At 37.4% G+C, this 19,129-nt stretch overlaps 4 protein-coding genes across 8 annotated transcripts in view; 3 read left to right on the top strand and 1 right to left on the bottom strand.

Annotated features, from left to right (window-relative positions):
- The window catches only part of eppk1 (epiplakin 1), a 33,609-nt gene extending 31,127 nt beyond the window's left edge, over positions 1–2,482 (top strand). The window contains exon 3 of the mRNA XM_016281393.1: positions 2,426–2,482. Within this exon, the coding sequence (XP_016136879.1) occupies positions 2,426–2,429 (4 nt within the window). The 3' untranslated portion in view covers positions 2,430–2,482. The remainder of the gene's footprint in view (positions 1–2,425) is intronic.
- LOC107592036 (F-box/LRR-repeat protein 6-like) lies at positions 767–3,564 on the bottom strand. 2 transcript variants are annotated; one of them, XM_016281395.1, is made up of 7 exons: positions 2,638–3,564; positions 2,374–2,532; positions 2,202–2,265; positions 1,988–2,119; positions 1,485–1,592; positions 1,233–1,325; positions 767–854 (listed from the first exon to the last, which is right to left on the bottom strand). In XM_016281395.1, the coding sequence occupies exons 1-7, from the start codon at positions 3,186–3,188 to the stop codon at positions 822–824; spliced, it is 1,140 nt and encodes a 379-aa protein (XP_016136881.1). In that variant the 5' UTR covers positions 3,189–3,564; the 3' UTR covers positions 767–821. The 2 variants fall into 2 exon arrangements, with proteins under 2 accessions (XP_016136881.1, XP_016136882.1); XM_016281396.1 differs by lacking the exon at positions 767–854 and having other exon boundaries at positions 1,145–1,325; positions 2,638–3,219; positions 3,417–3,564.
- Positions 3,565–5,824: 2,260 nt separating this feature from the next.
- slc52a2 (solute carrier family 52 member 2) lies at positions 5,825–14,250 on the top strand. Of its 3 annotated transcripts, XM_016281391.1 has the most exons (6): positions 5,825–6,067; positions 7,164–7,280; positions 11,263–11,400; positions 11,507–12,359; positions 12,705–12,828; positions 13,456–14,250. In XM_016281391.1, the coding sequence occupies exons 3-6, from the start codon at positions 11,271–11,273 to the stop codon at positions 13,663–13,665; spliced, it is 1,317 nt and encodes a 438-aa protein (XP_016136877.1). In that variant the 5' UTR covers positions 5,825–6,067; positions 7,164–7,280; positions 11,263–11,270; the 3' UTR covers positions 13,666–14,250. The 3 variants fall into 3 exon arrangements, with proteins under 3 accessions (XP_016136877.1, XP_016136876.1, XP_016136878.1); XM_016281390.1 differs by lacking the exon at positions 7,164–7,280; XM_016281392.1 differs by lacking the exons at positions 5,825–6,067; positions 7,164–7,280 and adding an exon at positions 7,616–7,661.
- Positions 14,251–15,378: 1,128 nt separating this feature from the next.
- On the top strand, positions 15,379–19,011 carry slc52a3-2a (solute carrier family 52 member 3-2a). 2 transcript variants are annotated; one of them, XM_016281478.1, is made up of 4 exons: positions 15,379–15,406; positions 17,245–18,296; positions 18,521–18,644; positions 18,768–19,011. In XM_016281478.1, exons 2-4 carry the CDS (start codon positions 17,278–17,280, stop codon positions 18,975–18,977), a joined length of 1,353 nt encoding a protein of 450 aa, XP_016136964.1. In that variant the 5' UTR covers positions 15,379–15,406; positions 17,245–17,277; the 3' UTR covers positions 18,978–19,011. The 2 variants fall into 2 exon arrangements, with proteins under 2 accessions (XP_016136964.1, XP_016136965.1); XM_016281479.1 differs by lacking the exon at positions 15,379–15,406 and adding an exon at positions 16,863–16,920.
- The last annotated feature ends 118 nt before the right edge of the window (positions 19,012–19,129 follow it).

The following is a 19,129-nucleotide window of genomic DNA, read 5'->3' as shown; positions in this document are numbered from 1 at the left end:
ACCCTGGTGGTCTGTGCTTGTCTACAATACATTCTCCCAGTGCTGCAGTGCATCGCGCAGCTTGCCACACGGATTTTAATAGGTGGTTAGCTATAATAAATAAGGTGGTGTGTCAAAGATGTAGGCTAGTAGGTAGTTGTGAGAGCAGGTGTGAAGTAAATTAATATTTATGAGAAACTAATATTTCATGGGCAGGTTGCAGAATTTATACCTACACAAAAGAAAGCTCTATCTAGGCTCTGTCTCGGTACGATTTGTGTCAAGCCAATCGTTAATCTGGCTGTTTGATGAAGAGAAAGAGATCAAATGTAGTAGAAATAATAAACATGCCAAGAATCCGTAGAAGCGGAGGACTCTTATTATGTTTTTAAGGACTATTATTTTGTAATGTTTGGTTGACCAATCAGCGAAGAGGGGCGTTTCACTCCCGCCCACAGGTAGAAATCGAAAATTCAAGTTGTTTATTCATTTTCTGTCCCCGAACGTAAAAACAAAAAATGAAGCCGAATTCTTGATTTTTCGTTTTGTTTGAACAAATTACTTACATTTTTCAGATTTCAATATTAAATTAAAAAAAAAGAATTATACATAGGTACATGGACCCACCATTAATAAGAGAAGTGTGTGCAAATATTTTTTAGAATTTCAAATAGTAACTGTGCACTCAACTGAAAAATGCCAGCTATGCAATCGCTGCACACTATTTTTCTTGGTCCTAAATTATATTTAACGATATGTCAATTAATACATTTTTTTTTACAAAAAAATATATAAGGAGTGATAATAGATTTGGTTTGTGTACATGACGAACACAGCACATTTTAGGTTAATACCTGAAGTTTAGGGCATCCAATCTGCAAAGCCTGAATACAGATGGGAAGCTGGCAGTATCATTTTTCGTTTTGTTTGAACAAATTACTTACATTTTTCAGATTTCAATATTAAATAAAAAAAAAAGAATTATACATAGGTACATGGACCCACCATTAATAAGAGAAGTGTGTGCAAATATTTTTTAGAATTTCAAATAGTAACTGTGCACTCAACTGAAAAATGCCAGCTATGCAATCGCTGCACACTATTTTTCTTGGTCCTAAATTATATTTAACGATATGTCAATTAATACATTTTTTTTTACAAAAAAATATATAAGGAGTGATAATAGATTTGGTTTGTGTACATGACGAACACAGCACATTTTAGGTTAATACCTGAAGTTTAGGGCATCCAATCTGCAAAGCCTGAATACAGATGGGAAGCTGGCAGTATCCTCCATCTAATTTAGTATTGATCTCCAGCAGCATGAGCTCAGGACAGCAACCTTTCTTTAATTTCAGAGACATTTGCATCATCAGAAAAAGTTTACAAATTCACATACTTTTATATAATAAAGACATTTTATAGCATATTTCAAAGTTTATATCATCTTTAAACGGCAGAGGAAGTAAACATATTAAAAGTAAATAGTAAAAATATCAACTTACAGACAAAGCACTGAGTAGTTTGTCACTCTTGGTGCTGTGTGTGAAGTAAATTTTCTTTATTTGGTTGCCGTATGCCTCAATGAAGGACACCAGACCATCAACATTAAACTATATTAAAAAAAATTAACAATACAAAATAATTAAAATTCTTAAAGTAAAAGTTGACATTAAAAAGAAAATGCAGTCATCATTTACTTCTCATGTCATTCCAATACCCTTTTGACTGTGACCCCATGGTTTTAATATACAGTATGTGACTATATACTGACTATATTGATCACTCTTTTCCATGCACCGTGAACCGAAACTTTTCAAAACCCACAAAAATATCATAAAGTAAATAATATGTCCATAATTTGTAAGTCCATCTAACTTTCTTCTTTTCTGTTCCGCAGAAGAACGTAAGCCATACAGGTTTGAAATGATATATGGGTGAATAAAACTGAATTTTCATTTTTAGGTAACTGTCCCTTCAAATCTAAGTAAACAGTTTGCATACAAACCTCTGAGTGTTGCAAATTTATATTCTCTAATGATCGACATTGAGCACCAAGGTTTTGGAAGGCTGTTTCTGTCATTCCCGTGCAGTAAGACAGCTTGAGAGAATGAAGATTGGTGCATGATTGTGAAACTTTCTATAAAAACAGAGCACAGAGATCATCAGAAACAGATTCAGAAAGCAGTCACAAAATTTCACAGCAGATGGATTATTATTACCTGAATCACATAATCAACATGTTTTTTCCAGTGGCAAAGGGAGAACTCTCTCAACTGAGACAATCTGCGAGAGACAGACATTAAAAAAAAACTTTGCTATGCATTATCTCAGACTGAAAGTCTTCAAGTTCTTCCAATTAAAAAAATACATTTGTTTGGTTCAACCACTGACCTGGTTTCAGCTAGCCAGTCTATAGTGTTCCTAATCTTCTGTTCTGTCCCAGGTAATTGACTCTTACCGGGTTCAATCCAGCAGTAGCCAACTGACACACTACGCCACAGGATCGGAGAGGATGCAGCTCCATTCCATAGACGGCAAACTCTGCCAACCCTTTAAAGACAGCAAACAAATGTACAATAAACATAAAGCAAATATAGTATCTGTAGCCAGGTTGGACAGACACTGAATATCACAAATACAGAGTACATGCCTCACCTGCACAGAAAAGGTACGGCTCCATCCTGGAGAACTGCAAACTGAAAGATTTTCACCAGGACCTCTATTGGCAAACTTTGACCCCAGCGGTCAAAGCTATCAGCATTAACACTCTCCAAATCAACATTTTTATCAATAGCTTGCTCTGTGACTTTGGGAATTTTCGCTTTTACTGGTGCTTTTTTCGTTTTGTTAGCGGAGGTTTTACTCTTGCCTTTGGCGGTTATCTTCTTTTTCTTACATCCCTTCCGCTTGGGCTTCCATATGCTGTCACTGCTGTTTATATTTGATATAATCAAAAGCATGTCCTCTCCCTCCTGGACGGTGTAATTTGGTCTTATAGTTCGTTTTACAGTTTTTTTCTGTTTCTTTTTGCTTTTGTCATCCGCAACGGAATCCGCTTTTCTTTTCAAAAGTCTTTTTCGTTTTGCAGGTGCAGACTGGGATGTCCCAGCTGTGCTGGATTGAGTGGTTGACATTTCTGCAGAAGAAGCCTGGAGTGACTCGGGCTCTGTGTTCGAGTTGGATACCTCCATTTTTGTGCTTTCCATGCCTTACTGTTGGTCCCTAAAAATCTTCTCGCTGGAAAAGGTCATTAATGAGACTGTAAACAAAATATATAAAATTGGCAAAAGCACGACTTAGATAGCTCCTCTTTATGTATTGCTGCAAACAGATTCAGCAGCAGTTTGTCGGGTCTTTGCTGAAAATCTGGACAGTCGTGCAAATTAATCTAGAGTTAGTAGCACCATTACTAAAACACAATTGCACGACGGTACCTCTTACTCCTTTGTTGTTGTTATCCGAAGCGCCATGGTGCGCTTTCTTTGGTCAACGAATGTCGTCATATCCGCTTTCGTACACAGCGATCTTCTTCTTCTTTGATGTTTAATGGTGGTTGGCAAACCAGCTTTGGTGCATATTCCGCCACCTACTGGGATGGAGTTTGAGGCACTGCTCTCAGAAGAGACCGAGAAAAAAATTCATACCACCTACCCAACCTTTCTATATTTTCTTATATAACTTTGTTGCTTTAATAAAAAATAAAAAAAACCAAGAGCTTCATATCCTTTGTAAGAATTGTTAAGTATATTTTGCAAAGTTAAAGAATTTATGCCAACATAAATTAAATCGTTTTATAATTGAATTATTTCCCTTTCATATGCCATACAATGGATTATTACATTTCTTCATTCAGAAGATGCTTTTATCCAAAGCGACTAATATTAAGGAGGCAATAACACGAGAGCACTCCGTACAGCTCTTCATAAAATATACGATTATAACAAATATTTCTGCATGCTGATGCGGACAGAAACGTTGTCGTTTTTTTTAATGGAATATACGTTGTTTGTTTGATATCTGATACAAAGGCTAAAGACGTCAGATTCGTCAGCAAAATATCTTATGAGTCTAATCGATGGTTTGCAAATGATTTCTGAATCTTTTGTTCACGATTCTGAATGAACGATTCCTCTTCTTCTTCTTCTTCTTCTTCTTCTTCTTCCCTTTTTTTGGCGGATCGCAGCAATGTCGCGCATTACCGCCTGAATGAACGATTCATTCACAACTCGGACTAAATCGGTCCGATGGGTTCCCGAGTCAACAACATTGTGCAAGAATCTTTCTTTCTTTTTTCCATTTCTATTCAATTTAATACCATTTTATTAAACATTTTAGAACTAGATTTACGTTAAAATTGACTTAATGTTTTATGAGCGGACTCACTGCTGCTACAAAACCGTGAATTTAACCAAACACTTTTATTAAAGGAAGTTCATAGAAAAGAAACCTAAGGAGAGATTATTTTTGCACAAATATTAAAAAAATTACAATCATGTCGGAGTGTAAACCACAAAGTACACAATCATTCAGTTAGACATTATGGCCAGGGGCAAGTTCAAGCTCAAACCGGTGTGCACCGTTTTGCTACGGTTTCCGGTTTGAACGACATGTTTCCTGGAAACGGTGTGCAACGATGTGCAACAGGTTTAGAGATGCGTTTTCTCTTGTTTGGTGGGTGTGTCAAACATGTCAGCCCAATCAGCAGCAACATGTATAAACCACGCGGTATTAAAGAGACAGCTCGCACAATGTAATTAACATCCAAATAAATTCACAAGAGCAAGTATATTGTTTGCACATGTTTATTTACATTAAAGGCAAAATAACTGAAATAATAAGGGCACAAGTATAGATCTGGAACTTCTTTAAGTCTGTCTAAATATCATTTAGTAATTGCAATGTCTTCTGGTCCATATCCTTTCCTTAGGAAGGTGTGCTAAATACTGATTAATGTAACATAAAAATACTATACATATTTATATATTTTGCTATTGTATTATGGAGTGACACTTTCATAAACTTTTCTATGCCCCTCTGATTATATAATGGTAAACATTATAATATCATACCACAACAACAGCGATCAGCAATAATTATAAGCCTAATACTCACAATAAAAATAATAAGGTCATATAGATCATAACACAGTCTTGGAGGTAAGAAGTGGATTATCCTTCACCTGAAATGTTTGTCTTTTCATCCTGAAATGTGAGGATAGGAACCACAGTTTCCACAAATCCCTTCATTTGATTGGGATGTTCTCTTTTATTCTGGAGGGCAAGGGCAGTGACTAACATCGAGCGTATTTTTTTTTCAGTATTAAACACGTATTTAAATCGATTTCATCAGGCTCTGAAAATTCTTCAAAAAGATCACAAAGCTTGGCCTTCTCAGCTGCCATAGTTGCAACTCTTGCGTCATCAGAACAGGGTGTTCAACGCACCACCGTTTCCGTTTAAAAAACGTTTTACACCGTTTTTGTCGGGGCTGAACGCAGCCCTGGTTTCACAGACAGGGCTTAGAATAAGCCAGGATTAGGCCATAATTCAATTAGGACATTTAAGTAATTTTTATAAACATGCCTTAGAAAAAACATTACTGGTGTGCATTTTGAGACAAAATAAAGGCACTGATATATTTTAAGGTCAGTCAATGCAAGTTTCTTTCAGTTGAAACAGCTCAGACTTAGATTTTAGTCTGGCATTAGGCTTAAGCCTTGTCTGTGAAACCGGGGGTATTAGAATACAAAAAATATTATATACACTAGTTGGCCAGGGGTCGATGTGATGACGCGATTACGTAATGACGCAAAAGAATCACTGAACCGGCTCTTTGTAACCGATTCGCTGAAGCAAGGTGGACTAGCATAGCCTTTTTAACGAAAAAGAATGCATGGAATATGTCCAATCAAAGACTCTTCAGATGCACACGTGACTCAACAGGGAAGTCCATGATATAGAGTAGACGCTCCTTCGTTTTTAGGAAAATTATTACTGAATCAGAATCCCCGACTCTCTCTACACACTGCAAAGGGTCCAAAGAGAGAAACACGCTGCACAGAATACTACAGTCGAACAATAAGTCGGTGAGTACATTTCGAGATTTCGCACTTAAACATGACCGTTGCTGTAAATACGTGAATAAATGTACGTTTTTTCTGAATGCTTATTTCAAATTTAAGACGTTTGCTACATGACATTGTTTAAACGTCTTATTAATGGCAATCTCCCACAGTAATAGCAATCAAACACAGACAGCATGTTTTCAAACTTCACGATACGTGCATTGACGCATCCTCGCGCGCTAGAGAGAACAAAGTCTCCAGCCCTAGTACTTGAGATTTCAAACAGGAAAACCAAAACAAGCCAAATAGATATTTAGTCTATAATAGCAAGAAGTCGATAATACAACACCTTTCTTGCAAAATCAGCCGCGTGCACGAATGAGGCGTGAACATTTTGTTCCCTGACTACTCCAGGATAACTAATAAATAACTTGCCAAGCTGACAGAATATGTGACCTTGATTTATGTTAGTAAAGCTAGCAGTGATGCAACTGAACTTTTGCACCATTCTTTCAGTGTTATTTTTATCCTTCATTCATTTTATTGTGCTTTTGAGTGACACGCACAACAAGTAATCATAACACTTATATAATTCATAACCCTTACAATATATTACCAAGGAAACCACAGATACCATTGCTGGAAATATTATCACGACTGTAAAATTAAGGTAATTCGTTAATATGGGATGTCCTTTAAAAAGTGTAGGAAAGGTGTCATTGTAATACATTTTCTGATGACAGCATTGGCTAATACCAAGCTACAGTTGTATATTAGAGTATTGTATTTAGAATCGATTGTTATATTTTGCCATAAACTTATCGTGGTGTACTTTTAAGGAAACAAATTTAATAATGTAATAAATACCAAAGGATATGTCTTGTAAATCTAACGATGGAAAAAGCAGAAGATGATTAATTTTTAAGTTGAAAATGATTATAAACCTGTAATACCAATAGGAAAACTACAGTCTCAGGCAGGTACACCTGTTGTAACATGGTAAAAAAAAAAAAAAAGGAACCTGAAGGATAATCTTTGTTGCACGATTAAGATCAGCTGTGGACTATCATTCTTTGGTCGTTATTACTAAAATATTTATCTGGCCTTTATTTGGAAGCGTGCTCCACCAGATGGTTTAAAAAACAAGCCAAGCCACTTTGATGTTCAACTATGGAGGACCTGCAAGACTTTGGTTCCTCTAGTGCGAGTGCTAAGACCATTGCTGCTGAGCTTAGTGAGTACTACTTTTTGTTTTGTATTCAATGACTTACTATCTAAATAAACAACTTTTTTTTTTAAAAAGTATCTGCTTATTTACATTTGAAAACTATGTCTTGCAGAGGATGATTTTTACTCCAAGCTTGTTGACGACTTCCTTGGTGCTCATTACGGTGAACTGTTGGAGCTGGATGAAAAGCCCTGGAAAATCCGCATGTTGGTTCCTATCTAAATAAACAACTTAAAAAAAAAAAAGTATCTGCTTATTTACATTTGAAAACTATGTCTTGCAGAGGATGATTTTTACTCCAAGCTTGTTGACGACTTCCTTGGTGCTCATTACGGTGAACTGTTGGAGCTGGATGAAAAGCCCTGGAAAATCCGCATGTTGGTTCAGGTTGGACTGATGAGAGAGGAGCAAGATATTTCATGGGTTGATTTAATTCAGTGGCTTCAAAAGATTGTCCCAATGTTTCAGTCAGCGGATTTCCGAAGCTTGATTGAGAGAAACACCACGACAGCTTTGAGCTTAACTGGAGATGCCAGGCAGAACTTTCTTGAGTCAGATGTCAACTTTGAATTTGTTGGACCTATATGTGATAGTATCGGAATCGGGAGAAGAGATTTACTTGAAATGTCTGACTTTTCTGATCGTGCAAAATTAACTGGTCTCACAAACGGTCTCATTCTTGAATTGACTAATTTTATTTCGCGAGAGAAGTTAGACCCGGTTGTCTTGGTGTCCTGGATTCGTAACTTTGAGCCTTTATTTTGTAGTGATGGCAAGATCCAAAGAGCCTATAGGCTCCTACGGTCAAGTCTCAAGAATTTCAGAATACAGTACCGCAACAATCAGAGGAGCCGAAAGAGGAGCCGCGGATTTCTGGATGAGTTTCTTCAGAGTCCATTTGATCTTGCTCCTGAAGCTGATGCTGATGATATTGAATACAGGAGGGTGGCAATGATCAAAGCACATCTGAGGAAGAAACGCCGCATTTCTAGGCATAAACCTACGTCTTTTGTCAAGGAGGAAGATGAGCCCTTCCGTATTTCGCAGACAGATGTGACTGTGAAAACTCATCGTGAGCCCAAGCAAATGCCCCATTTATTCGGTGTTAAAAGGGAACAGGGATCACAGAGCCATCAAACACCAATACGGTCACTGAAAAATGTGGAAGAAGACCCGAGAACCGACACGGGCGACAATGTAACACTTCTTGATATTTCTGTGCTGTCTTGGCAAAAGATTGCAGACATGAATGGAGGAAAGAACGACGCTGCTAAAGTGGTTTCACTGGATCTGCTTCAAAATCACTTCTCGGCAATGCTAAAGGAAGATGCTAACCTAAGAACCCTCGATGACAAAGTCAAAGGAAGCACCCATCCACTAGTGCCACCGCTGAATTTCCTGAGTTATATCTGCCAGTTCCTTTTCGAACTCATTGATGTAATTGAACAGCAAATGATGTCATTTGAAAAAGATATAGTGAACACCACAGGCGAGAAACTCGGACGCGACAAGCACCCCAGATTTCAGAGTTTTGTCAACTTCGATGAGAGCGCAGTGACCCGTTACATTCACATGGCTTCGGAAATGTTATGTCCAAGCGAGGAGACCAACCCAAATTACCGCAGGCACTGGCTTGCTTTTTGCCTTGAAAGAAAAAACACTTCCAAACTGCCTGTTTATAGGTCAAATCGTATCATTAACTACTTTGAAGCAGCCGCTGGACTCATTCACCATCATGAAGATGTTGCTCTCTTTGTATCTGATCTGCAGCTCCTAAACGACGACTCGAATATCCTGTTGGAGAGCGTTAATGCTGACGCAAACGACGAGGCTTTGCAGGCATTGGTCTGTGTGGTTGCTGTTGTCTACCTTAAAGTCTTGGGACCCTTTTGGCAGCTTCTGAAGAGCGATGGAGAATATCCTCTTTTCAGTAGATACATCCTATGCCTGTACGAAAAGCTCCTGGAATGGTCGCAAGATGCAAGTTGCCTTTTGCAACCAGAAGCTTTTGTGAATGTATTCTTACAGGTTCCAATGCAAGAGGGGACTTTCGAAGGAGTGTTCAGATTTTGCCGTGATAATGCAGAGAACCAGTTTGGTACTCTGATAAAAGCTTGCTTACAGAGGATGATGAAAGCCCTCGCAGCTGTACTCGAGGACAATCTTAAAGATTTCTTGCCTGGCGGCGAACACTGCAAAGATCTTCCAACGGATCTAGCCGTTCAAATGGCAAACTGCACGTTTTCACAGCTGATGGGCGAGTACCCCTTTGGTCATGCGTACCCTTATGAGAAGAACAGGCTAGATAAAACTCTTGGTCGGACCGAGGGTTCAGTTTCCGAAAATGCAGAACAAGAACCTGCTTTCCGAGAGACAACAGATGAACCTACATCAGCAGCGGTCACACTGTCACCTGCCAAAACCACTCAGAAACGCTACTCCATCTTTGACGGAGCAAATCTCAATGCCGCAAAAAAAATTAAGGTGTCTAGACTAAAGCAAAAAGCTCAGGATCACATTTATAGGAAAATGATTGTTGGAGCAGTTTCAAAATACGGTGGCCCATGTAAAAGCAAGCAAGATGTTGAAAGATTGCTCACAAAACTGGAAGGGGCAAGCCATGCGCATATACGTGAGGTCATTCGCTGCGAGCTGAACTACCAAAAGAGCATCTTGGGTTCCAGAGACAAAAAGCTAACTCACATAGGGTTCTCTTTGAATGACATGGTTTCTACACTGAAGGACGTCCTGCCAAATGAGAGAGTTATAGTTATATCACCAACTGAGAATGTGCTTGGGCACACTGAGATTCCAGAGACCCCAACTGAAACATCATCCCTTGACCCCCAAAGCACAGCCACTGGTCAGCAAACTCAACAAAAGCGTAGTATTGATATAAAGAAAACAAATGTTTTTGGCCCTTGTTACAGGGAGAACTTTGAGTTTCTCTGATTGTGTTTTAACGTGATAAAAATGTTGAATACATGGTACTTGCATTATTTTCTTGTTTTGTTTTTACATATGGTAAAAATCTTTGTTCTGTTACTAACAAGCTTGTCCTCTTACTGGAATACTAGACATTATTAGTATCAAAACAGTTAATTAGTTCATTGTTTTTTTTTATGTTTGTTTTTTTTTATAGAAGTTGCATTACAAAATAAAATACTTGTAGCAAAATACTTGTCCTGACTTTTATTAAATAAAAATTCTACTAGTACTACCAATAATAATACATATTTATATAATGTTATGTATATGCATATAATCTTTTATATATATATTGTTCTACATCACTATGAAATTGATGTTTTGATTAAAAAAATTAACTTTTATTCATTAAGGATGCATTCATTAGAGAAAAAGTACAGTAAAGCATTTATAATGTTATAAGTATATATTTTAAATTATGGTATTTCAATTTTCTGTTCATTAAAGAATCCCCCACTTTAAGCAATTAAAATGTTTCAGACTTTAGATTCATTCATCCATACTGTTTTTATTATTATAATTTACCATCCAATATATATATTTTTCCATTTCACCCTTTTTAGCCAGTGTTACATGTGGCTTTTTCTTTATAACATTTCAAAAGGTCTGCAGCATCACACATTTGAGTACTGTTCATTTAAGCGGAGTAAAATAATAATAATTTTTATATGCATGTGTGTGTACACGTATATTTAGCAGATTTTTATATTTTTATATTTTCAATTTACATTTGGTGTATACTGTATATTCTATATCGCTTTGCTGTATATAAGTGAACACCGATAATTTACCACTGACAGTTGAACAAGCATTTCAGTGAAAGCGAGAAGTCATTAACGTTTATAAGTTTGAATTCAATCCATATCAGATAACATAGTTTAGCATGAGGAAAGCAATTTACTTTGACTATTCTATTTTTTTCAAATACAGTCACAAGAAATAGGTGTATTATGTACAAAAATAACATGGATGCTCTAACTTACTTGTGCCCTTTTCCTAGACATATAAATGGCAGATACATGGTGGAATCATGCCATTGTTACACATATTCTGGTGGCCCTGTTTGGAATGGGCTCATGGATCTCTGTGAACTCATTATGGGTTGAGTTGCCAGTTGTTGTAGGTGTTCTACCTGAAGGTAAATAGTGTTTTAATAAAACTTCAACATGTGCCACAGCTGTACCTAATAGATGCTGTATTTATCCAGATCATTTTAGAACTTCAAACATGTCATTTCTTTACAGAGTGGAACTTGCCAGCCTATCTTTCAGTGCTGATTGCATTTGGGAATCTGGGTCCAGTGGCTGTGACTTTAACCCACCACTTTGCTCCAGGATGGCTGAATGAACGCTTGGTCATCCACATCATACAAGTGCTAGCGGTGGTTGCAGCTGCATTTCTTGCTCTCTTTTGGTCCCAGGTGGTCACAGTCGCTGGAGAGCCAAGATCTGTCCCGTTCATGCTGCTTACTTTTATCCTGTCATTTGTCTGCTGCACTTCCAACGTCACCTTCTTACCATTCATGTTCCGTTACCCCCCACAATACATCCGGACGTTCTTTGTCGGACAGGGTCTTTGCGCACTCTTTCCCTGTGTGGTCGCTTTGGGTCAGGGTGTAGGGAAACTAGAGTGCGTTGAGACGGCCAACGGCACAGAGCCCCACTATCTCAAAGAAAACTTCCCTGCCCAAAACTTCTTCTGGTTCTTGTCTGTGATGCTGGCAGTTTCGGCCCTCTGTTTTTTCGCTCTGACAAACAGAGTGGTCACTTCGACTGCAGCAGAGGAAATTCCAAAGACTGAACAGGAAACAGTGAGAACGGAGGAAGAGACACACCCTTTACAAAACGGAGGTTCCCCAGTTTCTGAGGAACAAGTTGAAGTTGAAAAACAGGCACCTGTTGTGGCCTTCTGGACATCACGCAATATATACCTGCTCCTGTTGCTGGGAATATCCAATGCTTTGACCAACGGTGTGCTGCCGTCCGTGCAGAGTTTCTCCTGTCTGCCTTATGGCACCATGACCTTTCACCTCTCTGTTGTCTTGGGCAACATTGCAAACCCTCTGGCCTGCTTTGTGGCCATGTTTTTCCTACTTAGGTAAGTGAGTTAAAGTTCTTGATGACCCTTTTATGTGCATAAATGCTTAGTGGCCCTGTTAATTGACATCACAGGTGTCCAGTCCTGTTCCTGGAAGGCCACTGTCCAGGAGAGTTTAGCGCCAACCCTAATTACGCACACCTGAACCAGCTAATCAAGGCCTTGCCTTACTAGGCATATTGTAAACTTCCAGGCAGGTGTGTTAAGGCAGGTTGGAGCTAAACTCTGCAGGACAGTGGCCCTAATTTAAATTCTGCTCATGTACAATTAGTCACATCATTGTGTGGTGTAAGTGTTATTAATTTAGTTGAGTTTTTAGAATTGAAATGGATGGTTTCATTGTAGGTCCAGCATTGGTCTTGGAATGGTGTCACTGGGAGGCTGTATTTTTGCTGCCCATCTCATGGCCTTGGCTGCGCTGAGTCCCTGTCCACCACTTTTAGGAAGTCAGTCTGGAGTTGCTCTAGTGGTTAGTAACTGCATGTCATTACTGAGTGGAAGAGGAACTAAGAACGAATCTCTCGAAATGTTAAAAGTGCTGTTTACTACACCACTGAACTACCACGTGCAAAAGTGGTGCAACTGTTTAGCGATTTCGCCCCACTCCGTTTCATTATTGTACCATCTCTAAAGATTTGAGAAAGTATGAGTAAGATAATTAAGATGCTTGAAAGATAATTATTGAGAAAAGGGGTCATTATAGCAATATCAAAAACCTCTTATTTTAATAGTTGTGTACAGTGGAAGTCTATGGGGCAACTGCTGTAAAATTATACTTGCATTAAACATTTAATATAATAATTAATTATACTTAGAAATATTAACTTTATTATAATATTTTAAAATATTTTCTAGGGTAAATGACCATGCCACAGATGCTGCTCAATAGACCTTAACCTCTGTTTTACTCTAATTATTGATTTACATTTCAAAAATAATTAATAAAAATAAGGCACCCGTTCAGTCACCACACATAGTGCACACATTATCTGTAAATACAGTATAAAAATAATTATATTAAACTATATGGAGAATATTAGAACCCATTTATTCTCATCGTTTTTTAACAGAAGCCTGTAATTCTTTCTTCATTCAGATCATATCCTGGATCATCTTCACCGGCTTGTTCTCTTACCTGAAGGTTGTAGTTGGGACTCTGCTTCACGAAGCAGGGCATGCAGCTTTGCTTTGGTGTGGAGTCTTCATCCAGGCTGGCTCTCTCATTGGAGCTCTCGCGATGTTCCCTTTAGTCAGTGTGTACCAGGTCTTCCAGCGAGCCCAGGACTGCACAGACAACTGCAGTTAATATTACAGCACTTGATTTTACACTCACCCTATGCCTTTATACAACAGGTATCACTTCTAATCTAACATGGAAAAAGATGGTAAACCTGATGCCTTCACAGGACATTTCAAGTTAATGGCAATGCAAAAAAAGAGCTACACTTGATCACATTGCTTATCTTTGTGTTACCCGATGGCACATTGAGAATGTAAAGAATATGTGGTTGATACATTTGAGTCACTTTAAATTTGTGTGTGAACACCTTGACCTTGATCTAGATTAAGTGAGAAGTGTTTTCATGCACCAAGACAAGACATCTGTGTTTGGATATCAGAGCAAGTCTGATTTCATAATTGAAAACCTTGGTATCAGCATGTGAGCAATTGTTTAGACCAGAAATCACAAGTCAGCGAACTATAACTACAATATACACTATAAAATAAGTAGACTTATACTGTCTATACAGTAGTAGTATTATACACAGTATTTTGTTTATTGCTGGTCATTGTTGATGAATACAAATCAGGTAAGTTATATTGTTCCTAACTGGAAAAACTATGCTTTCTATGACTCCAAAATGAAATTGTGTTTTGACGACCACAAGCATGTGTATCATCAACATTCCATTATTTCTTTATATTTAGACACTCAACACTGTCTGCTGAATATCTGGTTTTGTTTAAGTGTACATTTTTAGTTTTAATGTACATACAGGGTCTAAATGTACTATCGAAAATGTCTAACCTGTCGTATCTGCCATGTTTTACCCTTTTGATTTGGAATATTTTAGATGTGAGGCCAGTATTTTAAAGAAGGTTAATCTGATTTTTCAGCTGCTGTTATCTTGCACTTAAATTGTGGTGTGTGTCATTTTTGGCATTTAGCACTAGTTATTCTTGGCACTAATTGCATAAATTCAGAATAAAAACTGGGTTTAAATCAGATTTAGTTTTATGAGAGCTGGAGATTTGTGTTGTGCACTAACTGCATTCCTGACATCTCTAATTGAAGCCTTTATTTAAACTGTTAATTAACTGTACACAGTATTAACATGTGAGGGGAAAAAATCATTAAAATGCCATGAGGCTTAAAATAATATGGCGTCACAGAACTATTATATGCTGTTTTGAATATGTTCACATGTTCTTATGCACTTTTTATGTGCTGTTGTTCTATGATCTCAGAGCTTTTTGTAGTAAATAAATGGTTCATTTGACAACAAAGAAATGTGAGTGTGGTATGAAAACAAAGTTGTGGGGCTTATTATTATTAAAAACAAAAATTAATAAAAACCTAAAAACTGACCTATAAACTACAGAAATGTAAAACTACTTAAGCTTTTTTTTTTTTTTTTTACAGTCAGCAGTTATATTAAGTCACTTTTTTACTACATTCTTATATAACATAATGGTATAGTTAAACATTTACAGAAGCTGTGATCTGCTTGGCTAACTTTTGTTACATTTCCTGCCAGAATGTATGCAAGAAAACAGCTCTCATTGCTCTCTGATGATTTTTTTATCCCCCAAATATGAATGTTAATATTGCATTTTTAATAAATGTATGATTAAAGTTGTTTCTGACCTACATACTAGCATTATAATAAATGATTACAAATTATACATTATTTTTTTCCCTTTATAAAACATCAACAGACAGGTGCCATGGTTGGCTAGAATAGGCACACCCACTCATGCAGAGGATATAAGACATTTCTCTCATTGTACAGGACTTTGTCTTCATATGATTAGCCTCAGATCATGTGAGTACCTGTCAGTTTTCACATATCAATCTTTTTTTCATTTTTGTTTTGTACATTTAAAAAAATGCTTTTGGCAAATGTTGCATGCTAGGCAGTGTGTATGATCAGTAAGTTTGTTGCTTATGACAAAAATAATCGCAATTAGGTTTTGTATAACTGCACTGTACTTCATAAAAAGGCAGTTTACTATGACATGCATGGGAAACAAAAAGTAAATGGCTCAATATTATGACGCACATGATGATAATGATTTTAATATATTCGAGTAACCTTTTATTGTTCTGCATACTGGAACTAGATTATCATATCCATTAACTTTCAGACGGACACAGAGCTAATCATTTAACAGTTAAACACCAGTGAAGGTGACAACCAAAAACAGCATAAGTTTAGCTGAGCTTTCAGTGGTGACCAGACGACAAATAACTAAGAGTAACAAATACAACAACAGCAGCTGAAACAGTGAAACAATAAAAAGTAATGCATAAACTGCATTATTTATTCATGTCGCGCATTAGCATTGCTTGGATGTTATCATCCGCTGATTACACAAATATGCTAAAGTTAATCAGAACACGGAATGAATGATGAAAAATGCTTAATTTGCTTCTTTTTTAAATTTCTTACCGTGTTGGATGCATTTTTGGCTGGTAGAAGCATCACTTCTTCATACGTCTTGTCACGTTTTGACAACATTAATTTGAGAAAAGTAAGCAAACATTTCCGTTTGTTTTCTCTTATTTTCTCTAGAGGTTTGTGTGTGGGTTTATAATAATAATAATAATAATCTCCACATTGCTGTACCTCATTTTAAATTGTTTTAACATTTTTATTGCACTAAATTGTTTTATAATTGCATTATACACTCTTAAAAATAAAGGTGCTTCAATAGGTTCTTCAAGAACCATTTTTAGTTCCACAAAGAAGCATTCAGTCAAAGGTTCTTTAAAGAACCATCTCTTACTTATCTTTTTATAATCTGAAGAACCTTCTTTCACCACAAAGAACCATTTGTGAAACCGAAAGGTCCTTCAGATGTTAAAAGTTCTTTATAGAACCATTTAGACAAAAAGGTTCTTCTAAGGCATGTGAAGCACCTTTATTTTTAAGAGTGTAGTTTACATGAAATTGCAAGCACCATTTCTCTACTTCCATAATAAAAAGAATAGCATGCAGAATTTATGACGTCACATTAGTTACAACATGATTTATTTATTTTCACACCAGTTTAGGTGATCTGATAATAGCTGAAAGGGTGATTAAATATAAACTTTAAAAAGTAAAAAATTATGCATTCCTATACATTGGGGGGAGGGAAACAAATGTAAATATATGAATATAGTTTTATTGCTATGACAGTTTTACATCAGTTGGGCCCATTTTCATGATCTCAACTGTCCCTACAAACCCCCTGCTAACTACACTATGATTTGTACTTTGACAGGCTTTCTGCAAATAAGCACAGACTTCCTGACTTTGTTCTTAAAATACATTGGCACGACATCAAAGTATCAGTAAGACAATGCTCCATTTACTGCAGATGTTACTGAATAACTTCATATTAGCAGATGTGTCTTATCCAAAAAGAGTGTGCACTGACTGAAGGGTCAATCCCCTGGAGCGCTTCTGGATTAAATGTCTTGCTCAAGGACATAATGCTGAGTCATCTCGGACATTACAGCTGAATAAATAAACTTCACTGCACCAAATTTGGAGTCTAAAGACAAAGTGTCATTTGAACGTCACAGTGGCTCCAAATAGAACTGCAAAAATAATGTCTGACATTGAATGAAATTCTCTTGGGTACTAACTGTACACATCATTTTTCTTTTCTGAAGACATTAAGGTTACGAAGTCTGATTTAAATCAGCATGGCCACGTCTATCCTCACCCATGTTTTGGCTGGCCTGTTTGGCATGGGCTCCTGGGTCACCATCTGTGGTCTGTGGGTGGAGCTGCCTCTCATCGTTCCACAGGTACCTGAGGGTTGGTATCTTCCCTCCTACATCTCCATTATTGTCCAACTGGCCAACATCGGACCTCTGTTTGTCACGTTAATGCACCGCTTCCGCCCAGGAACACTCAACGAGACTGCAGTTATCTATTTTATTGTTGGTTTCGGGATACTGGCAAGCCTTTTACTGGCTTTCTTCTGGAGTGAGACAGTAGTGGTGCAAGGCGTAGAGCGCAGCGTTCCTCTGCTGCTCCTCATCTTCTTTATCTCATTAGTGGACTGCACCTCTTCGGTGACGTTCCTTCCCTTCATGACACAGCTCAAGGCAGAATATCTCATGACTTATTATGTAGGAGAAGGCCTGAGTGGTCTTGTCCCAGCTTTAGTGGCGTTGGTTCAAGGTGTAGGTGTGATGGAATGTGTCAATGCATCTCAAATCCTCAGATCCAATGAAACACATCTTAACGGGTCTGAAAGAGACACTACCTATCTTGTGCCTCACTACCAACCAGCTAACTTTTCAGTTGAAGCCTATTTTTTCATCTTGGCGGCTATGATGGTGGTTTGTTTGGTGGCGTTCTTACTTTTGAACTACCATCCAGCTGTGGCCCAAGAGCGTCCCAATAACATAAACGGAAATGAAGATCCCATATCCCACTGGAAAAACAAGAAATCTGAACAGAAACCAATGATGCGTTCTAAAAAGGCTAGTCAGAAACCTAAGAGAACGTTTGGGACGGGGACGCACACATGGATACAAGTCATATACATCTACATTATGCTAGCATGGGTGACCGCTCTGACTAATACCGGTTTGCCGTCAGTGCAGTCGTACTCATGTTTACCATATGGAGACCAGGCCTATCACTGGTCAGCAACTATGGCGAATATTGCCAATCCAATAGCTTGTTTCATCAGCATGTTTTACACTCAAAGGTGAGCTACATCATGAACAATAGCAATTTAATGCACTAACTGATTTTATAGTGAATTAAATGAACAATAACTACTTTTTACACAGTTTCTTACCAAACAAATAAGTATGTGGACATGAAATACTGATGTGAGTTTAAAAAAAGATAGATATATAGATAGATAGATAGATAGAACTGCTATAAACATACTTACTACTTCTCAACACTTTGTTGCATTCTAAACAGGTCCTTGTTGTTGATGGGAGTTCTCACTTCTATTGGCTCTCTTATTGGATTTTACATTATGGGCATGGCTGTGTTGAGTCCATGTCCACTGCTAGTTAATGACACCTCTGGAGCCATCATTATTGTGAGTACTTGGGACCAGTTTGTGTTTATTTCCAATATAAGAAGCATTCTTTTTTTTGTTGTTGCTTGATCTGTGTTACTGTTTCTTTTTGTATATTCACACTGAGTAATCCTGTGTTTTCAGGTGTTGGCTTGGTTCTTTTTCATCTTCATCCTATCTTATGTAAAAGTGATTGTTGCTGTCATCTTGCGAGATGAGGGCCACGGCGCTCTTGTGTGGTGTGGAGCTGTAGTGCAGTTGGGCTCAATGTTGGGGGCAGTGACTATGTTTCCTTTGGTCAATATATATGACTTTTTCACCTCCGGTGACCCGTGTAACACTTTTTGTCTATGAGATAAATGTTCTGTAAATAATATTAAAATTAATTATAATATTAATTTTATGAATTCTTACCTGTGGAGCATATGAAAAAAATCTATTAGACTTTTAGTCAGAAAGGAAATTTGTTTAAAATGAATATAAAAATATTTGAATTGATGTAAAAA

Source organism: Sinocyclocheilus grahami, unplaced genomic scaffold (assembly GCF_001515645.1).
Source record: "Sinocyclocheilus grahami isolate Dianchi unplaced genomic scaffold, SAMN03320097.WGS_v1.1 scaffold149.1, whole genome shotgun sequence".
NCBI lineage: Eukaryota > Metazoa > Chordata > Actinopteri > Cypriniformes > Cyprinidae > Sinocyclocheilus > Sinocyclocheilus grahami.
The sequence above is the reverse complement of the archived record's forward strand: the minus strand, read 5'-3'. Positions and strand labels throughout refer to the sequence as shown.